At 37.9% G+C, this 10036-nt stretch overlaps 1 protein-coding gene across 1 annotated transcript; it reads left to right on the top strand.

Moving 5' to 3' along the window:
* The first annotated feature begins 870 nt into the window (after positions 1-870).
* Positions 871-9440, top strand: LOC135610074 (uncharacterized). The gene is made up of 3 exons (XM_065104059.1): positions 871-1162; positions 2452-3477; positions 9162-9440. Exons 2-3 carry the CDS (start codon positions 2457-2459, stop codon positions 9164-9166), a joined length of 1026 nt encoding a protein of 341 aa, XP_064960131.1. The 5' UTR covers positions 871-1162; positions 2452-2456; the 3' UTR covers positions 9167-9440.
* The last annotated feature ends 596 nt before the right edge of the window (positions 9441-10036 follow it).

Genomic DNA, 10036 nt, shown 5'->3' on the forward strand with positions numbered 1-10036 from the left:
TATTGGAGTACATGGAATCCATCTCAGAGTTTATAGCTTCTTGTCACTTCCCAGAGTCTATACTCATAATAGCCTCCTCGTAGGTCTGAGGATCAATATCCTCAACATCCTCTCCTCTAATATGTCACATATATCTCTTAGGAGGATGGGATACTCTATCAGACCTACGTAAAGTTGAAACTTGTGTATTATGTACCTAAATAGACTCGGGCTGTAGAGTGGTGCTTGAGTTTGGTTCTCCAACCTCGCTCAACTCTATCATTCTCCCACTATCTCCGCTAAGAATGTGTTCCTTCTCAAGGAACACTGCTTTCTTAGCTACAAAGATCGTTTGGTCCTCGAGATGATAGAAATAATACCCATAAGTTTTCTTGGGGTATCCCACAAATTTGCATCGCTCTGTCCTTGATTCTAACTTATTGGGGTTGTGTCTTTTAACGTGGGTAGGGCAGCCCCATATCTTAACAACCTTAAGATTAGGTTTCTTCCCTTTCCCTATCTCATATGGTGTAGACACTACTAACTTAGTTGAAACTCTATTCAGAAGGTAAGTTACGATTTCTAGGGTATATCCCCAGAATGAGATGGGTAGGTCAGCGAAACTCATCATGGACCATACCATGTCTAATAGCGTACGATTTCTCCTTTCAGAGACACCATTGAGCTGAGGTATATAAGGAGGTGTCCATTGGGATAATATCTCATGGTCCTTGAGGAACTGATTAAACTCTGTACTTAAGTACTGTAACACCCCTCATTTCCGAATTTTCGTATAATAGTTCTGGTGATAATGTAAGCATCTATTTTTAATTGACACAAGAAATAGAGTATGAATCAGAGGTAACTTATTTTTAAGATTTGGGAGATCTGTTCAAAAAAAAAAAGAAAGAATCTGAGGACCTATTTGTAAACCCTAAGGACCTAATCGTGAATATGATAAAAACGAGGACTAAACTGTAAAATGCACCAAATGACAAATTCCACCGCTTAAGCCTCTCTGCCTTCGTTGTTAAGGAAGCAGAGGAGGCAGCTCGTGGGTGACCAGGGAAAGAAAAGAAGAAAAAGAAGAAGAAGAAGAAGAAGGAGAAGAGAAAGAAAATTTGGGGCTTTTAGGGTTTTTGCTTTAATCTTGTTACCTCGGGTCAAAATTTGCAAAAGGCAAGTGTTCTAACCCCATCCTACATAAGTATTTGACTCTGTTTTTATGTTGATTCAAAATAAATTGGAAGATTTCTATTTAGAAACTGATATATCTCTCTTTGGACTTAAACCATGGATTCTGAAAGTCTTTCGGTAAACTGACCCCTAAGCACTGTTTCGGCTATAAGTTTTAATATAGAATGAGAATTCAGGCAGGAACTATTTTGTTTGAAATTAGACTCGTATGTGTTTCTTTTGACACCGATTTTGTAGATTTTGGACACCGAATACTTACCCAAAAATTTGTTTCAAAAGAGCCTATAGACGCTGTAAAACAGAGTTCAGATTTCTGACCTTTCGATACTAAAACGCCTATAACTTCCTGTTGAAAATTCTGATTTGTATCAAACTGATTTTATTTGAAACTAGACTTGAAATTCTCTCTTTTGACATATAGTTTGAAAATTTTGGAGTTCAATTGCCCACCCTATCGTCTGTTGATTCCGACCCTATAAATTCTGTAACACAGTGATTGTGATTTTGACCTTGTGTTACCAAATCAGAGGTAACTCAGTGTTGGGAGCCCTGTTTCATATGAAATCTGTTCCATCTTAATATAGATTGATATATGATTCGACCATAGCCTTATTATGGGTATTGGAGCATAATTGTTATTCTAAAATATTTGTTTGATGTGCCACTGGAATTTCTGTCCGAAATCGAGCTTTGGTCGATTTCGCGTATTTGGTTCCATTCCTTTGGATATCTGAATTTGTCTAACCTTCTTATTGGAATTGAGCTGATTATGATTGCTTGGAATCCCTGTACACTCTTGCTTTCAATTCTTTCCTAAAATGAATACTTTTGTGAGAGATTTGTTCCTTGCATCATTGTTTTGAAAAGGCACATGTACGTTTGGTTGTTCCGCGTGTGCTTCCGTTATATGCTGCTTATTGTTGAAACTGCCTTCTTGTACTCTGGTGTGTGGGATATTGTGAACCTTTGCCAGAAATGGTAAAGGGAGTTGTGAACCTTTGCCAGAAATGGTAAAGGGAGTTGTGAACCTTTGCCAGAAATGGTAAAGGGAGTTGTGAACCTTTGAATGTTTTCTTAGTGACCTCAAATGTGTGTTTGGATCCTGGGTTAGTTGTGACGAAAGATTTTAAATATAATGGATATTTTTAGGGGTGTGACAGAGGTGGTATCAGAGCATGATTTGAGAATCACTAAGAATGTTATGTTTTTTTTGAGGTTTATTGACTATCATTTAGAGATTGATCAAAGAAAATGTTCTTTTGATGTTTTAGGAAGCAAGGATGACGAGATCATCTGGTTCTCCTGTTGCATCTACTACTGATCAATTGAGTGGTATTATGCGGACTTTGGAGACTATGGCACAAGTGATGCAACAACAACAACAACCTGTCCAACAAGGAAGTAATGATGGAATAGAGACATCAAACCGGACGGGGTTGGGAATTGGACAGTTTAAGAAGCTTAGTCCTCCCAGTTTCAGTGGTGAGTCTGATCCAATGGTGGCGGAACGATGGATGATGCAGATAGAGAAAATATTTGATGCCCTAAGTTACTCTGATGAACGAAAGGTTTTTCTTGCCACCTTTATGCTGGAAGGAGAAGCTGAACACTGGTGGAGAATGATTAAGAGGATGTCTGAAATCAAACATGAGCAAATGACATGGAAGTTATTCCAAGAAAAGTTTTACGACAAATATTTTCCCGATTGTATGAGAGAGCAAAAAGAATTGGAGTTTTTGAACCTTATCCAGGGAAGTATGACGGTTACAAAGTATGAGTCTAGATTTACTGAGCTCTCCAGGTTTGCCACACATATGACTGATGATGAATCTAGAAAGGCAAGAAGGTTTGAAAGGGGATTACGGCCAGCAATAAGAAGCCGAATGTCAGCTTTAAAATTACAAACATATGCTGATACGGTAGAAAGAGCTTTGAAAATTGAAAGAGACATGGAGGAAATTCAAGAAATCATTGGCAAGAGCCAAAGGGACAAATTTACTAGCAAAAGCAGGAGAGAAAATAAATATGAAGATAGTAACAAGAGGTTTAAGACATCTGGATTTGAGAAAAGGAAACCATGGGGGAGGACTCAGTTATGTGAAAAATGTGGATCAAATCATGAAACGAGTCGGTGTTTTCGGGTGACTGGAGCATGTTTTAGTTGTGGAAAGCTAGGTCATCAAATAAAAGATTGCCCACTGAACAGGAAAAGAGAGCCACTGTCTCCTAGACCCTCAGCCCATGCTAGAGTGTACGCTATCACGGAACAAGATTCTAAAGCTTCTAAATCTGTGGTGGAAGGTATTCTTCATGTTTCTAAAAGAAATGCAAAAGTTTTGTTTGATCCCGGCTCCAACTTATCATTTGTTTCACAACACTTTGCTTGTCACTTGGATATTCTACCTAAACCCCTGGATTATATGCTATATGTAACAACTGCTGTTGGAGATTCATTGGCAACAAACGTAGTCTACCCATCTTGTTTGATCTCTATTGGAGACCATGAACTCCTTGCTGATTTGATTCTCCTAGAGATCCAGGGTTTTGATATTATACTTGGCATGGATTGGTTATCTTCTCATCACGCTAGTATTGACTGTTACAAAAAAATAATTACCTTCTGCATACCAGATCAGCCTATATTTTTCTTTGAGGGCATTAAGCATGATTTGCCTCCTTGCTTGATATCCGCACTTCAAGCTTATCATCTTATGCAGAAAGGTTGTCTTTGTTATATGGTGTGTGTAAAGGAGCATTCAAATCAGGAAACCCACATAGATGAAATTTCAGTGGTCAAAGAATTCCCTGATGTATTTCCTGATGACTTGCCTGGTTTACCTCTAGATAGAGAGGGTGAATTTGCTATTGATCTAGTCCCCAGTACAACCCCAATATCTAAGCCTCCCTACAGAATGGCACCACTTGAGTTAGAAGAATTAAAGAAGCAAATACAAGAATTATTAGATAAGGGTTTCATACGACCCAGTGTATCCCCATGGGGTGCTCCGGTACTATTAGTGAAGAAGAAGGATGGAACATTGAGGCTTTGTATTGATTATAGACAGTTGAATCAGGTGACCATCAAAAACAAATATCCCATACCTAGAATTGATGATTTGTTTGATCAACTGCAGGGTGCACAAGTATTCTCTAAGATTGACCTGAGGTCAGGTTACTATCAGTTGAGGATCAAAGAGGAGGATATTTCAAAAACAGCCTTCAGAACTCGATATGGTCATTATGAATTCTTGGTGATGCCTTTTGGTTTGACTAATGCCCCTGCAGCTTTTATGGAACTAATGAATATGACATTTCAACAGCTCTTGGATATCTGTGTAATTGTATTTATTGATGACATATTGGTGTATTCAAGGAGTAATCAGGAGCATGAGGAACACTTGAGGAAGGTATTGTCCATACTAAGAGAAAAGAAGTTGTATGCAAAGTTCAGCAAATGTGAATTTTGGTTGAATGAAGTTGCCTTCTTAGGCCATGTGATTTCAGGAAAGGGTATATCTGTTGATCCAAGGAAAATAGAAGCTGTAGTTGAATGGGAAGTACCAACAAATGTGACAGAAGTTAGGAGCTTCTTGGGCATGGCAGGTTATTATAGGAGATTTGTGGAGGGATTTTCTCGAATTGCTCAACCTCTCACCAAACTCACTAAGAAGAATATGAAATTTGTATGGGGTGATGATTGTGAGCAAAGTTTTCAAGAGTTAAAAAGAAGATTGACTAGTGCCCCTATTCTCACTATTCCAAGGGGTAATGATGAGTTTGTAGTTTATACTGATGCTTCAAGTAAGGGCCTAGGATGTGTTTTGATGCAGGAAGGGAGAGTAATTGCGTATGCTTCTAGGCAACTTAAAGGTTATGAACTGAATTACCCAACTCATGATTTGGAATTGGCAGCAATTATTTTTGCTTTAAAGATTTGGAGACATTATTTGTATGGTCGGCAGTTTGAAATCTTTACTGATCACAAGAGTTTAAAATATATTTTCACTCAGAAAGAGTTAAACATGAGGCAGCGAAGATGGATTGAACTTCTGAAGGATTATGATTGTACCATCCGTTATCACCCGGGCAAAGCCAATGTTGTAGCTGATGCACTTAGTAGGAAATCTACAAGTTTTATGGCTAGTCTGGTCGTGAAGCAATGGAAGCTAATAGAAGAAAATTTTGATTTGAAAGCTTTGAGGAAAGAGCAAGACTCGATGATTCTGATGGCCTCCATTCAAGTGCAGTCTGATCTTATGCAACAAATTAAGGAAGGACAATTACGAGATCCACATTTAATCTACTTGAGGAGTGAAGTAGAAAAGGGATTGAAGCCACAATTTCAAATTTCAAAGGATGGCCTATTGAGATTTGGGGAGAGAGTATGTGTACCAAATGAACTAGTTATCAAGAATCAAATCCTAACTGAAAGTCATACTTCAAAGTACACCCTACACCCTGGGAGCACTAAGATGTATAGAGAATATTGAGATTTGGGGAGAGAGTATGTGTACCAAATGAACTAGTTATCAAGAATCAAATCCTAACTGAAAGTCATACTTCAAAGTACACCCTACACCCTGGGAGCACTAAGATGTATAGAGATCTTCGAAGTCATTATTGGTGGAAAGGCATGAAGAAAGAAATGGCAATGTATGTTTCTAAATGTTTGACTTGTCAGCAAATCAAAGTAGAACACCAAAGACCTGGAGGGTTGTTGCAACCTTTAGTTATTCCTGAATGGAAATGGGAATGTATTACTATGGATTTTGTTTCAGGACTACCCAGAACCTCGAGGAAGCATGATGCTATTTGGGTTATCATTGATAGGTTAACAAAATCTGCGCATTTCCTACCGATTAATATGACTTATTCACTTGATAGACTTGCAGATTTATATGTTAATGAAGTAGTAAGACTTCATGGTATTCCAAAGGAGATTATCTCTGATAGAGACTCCAGATTTCTCTCTAGATTCTGGAGAAAATTGCAGGAGTCGATGGGCACTAAAGTCAAGTTTAGTACTGCATATCATCCTCAGACTGATGGTCAGTCAGAAAGAACAATTCAAACACTTGAGGATTTGCTTAGAGCCTATGTTATGGATTGGAAAGGTGAATGGGATAAGGATATTTCACTTGTTGAGTTCACGTATAATAATAGTTATCATTCAAGTATTCAGATGGCTCCTTATGAAGCTCTATATGGGCGAAAGTGCGTAACACCTGTATGTTGGGAGGAAGTTGGAGACAGAAAGCTATTAGCACCGGACAAGGTACAAGAAACTACCGAGAAAATTCAAGTAATAAGGAAAAGGTTAAAAACTGCTCAGAGTCGTCAAAAGAGTTATGCTGACAATAGAAGACGAGATATTGAGTTTGAAATCGGAGATTTTGTATTCTTAAAAGTCTCCCCTTCCAAAGGCATTATGAGGTTTGGGAAGAAAGGAAAATTAAGCCCAAGATTTATTGGACCTTTTGAGGTTCTTGAGAGGGTTGGTTCTGTCGCTTACAGGATTGCCTTGCCACCAGCATTGAGCCATGTGCATGATATATTTCATGTCTCGATGATTAGAAAGTATATGTATGACCCTTCTCACATCATTAAGTATGAGCTGGTGGAGTTCGATAAAGATCTATCCTATGTGGAAGAGCCTATTCAGATTATTGATAAGAAAGAAAAAGTCCTAAGGAATCGGGTCATCCCATTGGTTCAAGTAAATTGGAGACATCATTCTGGAGAAGAGACAACTTGGGAGCTAGAAGAGGAAATGAAAAAGGTGTATCCTCGTCTTTTCATCGAATAGAGGTACGATAAATTTAGAGGACTAAATTTTTCTTTTAAGGGGGGGAGAGTGTAACACCCCTCATTTCCGAATTTTCGTATAATAGTTCTGGTGATAATGTAAGCATCTATTTTTAATTGACACAAGAAATAGAGTATGAATCAGAGGTAACTTATTTTTAAGATTTGGGAGATCTGTTCAAAAAAAAAAAGAAAGAATCTGAGGACCTATATGTAAACCCTAAGGACCTAATCGTGAATATGATAAAAACGAGGACTAAACTGCAAAATGCACCAAATGACAAATTCCACCGCTTAAGCCTCTCTGCCTTCGTTGTTAAGGAAGCAGAGGAGGCAGCTCGTGGGTGACCAGGGAAAGAAAAGAAGAAAAAGAAGAAGAAGAAGAAGAAGGAGAAGAGAAAGAAAATTTGGGGCTTTTAGGGTTTTTGCTTTAATCTTGTTACCTCGGGTCAAAATTTGCAAAAGGCAAGTGTTCTAACCCCATCCTACATAAGTATTTGACTCTGTTTTTATGTTGATTCAAAATAAATTGGAAGATTTCTATTTAGAAACTGATATATCTCTCTTTGGACTTAAACCATGGATTCTGAAAGTCTTTCGGTAAACTGACCCCTAAGCACTGTTTCGGCTATAAGTTTTAATATAGAATGAGAATTCAGGCAGGAACTATTTTGTTTGAAATTAGACTCGTATGTGTTTCTTTTGACACCGATTTTGTAGATTTTGGACACCGAATACTTACCCAAAAATTTGTTTCAAAAGAGCCTATAGACGCTGTAAAACAGAGTTCAGATTTCTGACCTTTCGATACTAAAACGCCTATAACTTCCTGTTGAAAATTCTGATTTGTATCAAACTGATTTTATTTGAAACTAGACTTGAAATTCTCTCTTTTGACATATAGTTTGAAAATTTTGGAGTTCAATTGCCCACCCTATCGTCTGTTGATTCCGACCCTATAAATTCTGTAACACAGTGATTGTGATTTTGACCTTGTGTTACCAAATCAGAGGTAACTCAGTGTTGGGAGCCCTGTTTCATATGAAATCTGTTCCATCTTAATATAGATTGATATATGATTCGACCATAGCCTTATTATGGGTATTGGAGCATAATTGTTATTCTAAAATATTTGTTTGATGTGCCACTGGAATTTCTGTCCGAAATCGAGCTTTGGTCGATTTCGCGTATTTGGTTCCATTCCTTTGGATATCTGAATTTGTCTAACCTTCTTATTGGAATTGAGCTGATTATGATTGCTTGGAATCCCTGTACACTCTTGCTTTCAATTCTTTCCTAAAATGAATACTTTTGTGAGAGATTTGTTCCTTGCATCATTGTTTTGAAAAGGCACATGTACGTTTGGTTGTTCCGCGTGTGCTTCCGTTATATGCTGCTTATTGTTGAAACTGCCTTCTTGTACTCTGGTGTGTGGGATATTGTGAACCTTTGCCAGAAATGGTAAAGGGAGTTGTGAACCTTTGCCAGAAATGGTAAAGGGAGTTGTGAACCTTTGCCAGAAATGGTAAAGGGAGTTGTGAACCTTTGCCAGAAATGGTAAAGGGAGTTATGCATAGAGCCTGCGATGCTCTGCCGGCCCCCTCTGACTTCACCTAGACGTGGGTGGATGGAGCTCCCAGACGTGGGAGACTTTTGTCAGGTGGTCATTCAGAAATGGATGAATCACATTCTGACTGAGATCCCACTACACCCTCTATATGTTTGATATGACATCCAGAGTTTTGGTGAGTTATTTCTGTTCGTGCTCTGGATAAGTATGATATGATTGCAACGTCAAGGACGACGTTTGAGCTTCTGTACGACATATGAGTTTGATATGCTCTGAAATGCTTCATTCACTATTGAGTTTGCTTCGTAATGTTCCATAGATCGTTGATGTGTTCTGGAACATTTCATATGCCATTGATAAGCTCCGATATGTTTCCTTTGTTTCTGATATGCTCCAATTACTCTATGCCCCATCTGTCAGGAACCAAATATGTATGATTAAAAAGGACAATTATGATTCTGCTCCTAATGATATTATGTATACGAAATCGTATATTCTGCTTTTGTGTTTTGATACTGTATCTCTTTGGAAATTGTACTATTTTGATATGGATATGTTAGTCACTTGCTGAGCTCTTTATGCTCACCCCGTTTGTTGATAAATTTTTCAGGATAGCGTATCGCTTGCTTAAATGTTAAGAATGGGCTGAGGCAGTGGAAAGTTTAGAAGACGTTGGGCAGAACTTTTGTTAGCATATATGTAGTTGTGTATAAGCTACCTTGCATCTAATGAAATGTGACTATGAATCTAAACCTGTGGATTTTGTGTAAGTTAAAGGATCCCTCATGTATAGGGTTTTGGAATGTTAAATTAAATTTGTGTAATGATATGAACTTATGGTAAATCGATGATTGTGGTGACTGCATAGATTTCCCCACTTGTGGACTTATATTGTGGTTTTTATTTTGATGAGTCGGGTTCAGATGGTATAAATGATGTGTGCTATGTTTATGAATTGCACAGGGATATGAATTGGTAGATTATAGAAGCGAAATTTTTGATTTGAATGTTTTCTTAGTGACCTCAAATGTGTGTTTGGATCCTGGGTTAGTTGTGACGAAAGATTTTAAATATAATGGATATTTTTAGGGGTGTGACAAGTACTCACCTCCTCGATCTGATCAAAGAGTTTTGATACTTTTTTCAGTTTGATTCTCTACCTCATTCTTATACTCTCTGAATTTCTCAAAGGCCTCGGACTTATACTTCATTAAGTACACATATCCACACCTTCAGAAATCATCAGTAAAGGTAATGAAGTAGGAGTAACCACCAATGACATGAGTTGACATGGGTCTACATACATCACTATGTATGAGTTCCAACAGCTTAGTGGCTCTCTCTCTAGTTCCACTAAATGGAGAGTTGGTTAGTTTTCCACAAAGGCAAGGCTCGCAAGTTGTATATGACACATAGTCGAATGGATCTATATATCTATCATTTAGCAACTTTTGAATCCTTCTTTCATGGATGTGACCTAGCCTA

This window comes from Musa acuminata, chromosome BXJ2-4, assembly GCF_036884655.1.
Source record: "Musa acuminata AAA Group cultivar baxijiao chromosome BXJ2-4, Cavendish_Baxijiao_AAA, whole genome shotgun sequence".
Lineage (NCBI taxonomy): Eukaryota > Viridiplantae > Streptophyta > Magnoliopsida > Zingiberales > Musaceae > Musa > Musa acuminata.

Coding starts and splice junctions, on each gene's coding strand:
- LOC135610074 (XM_065104059.1), top strand. CDS start 2,457: ATGACGAGATCATCTGGTTCTCCTGTTGCATCTACTACTGATCAATTG.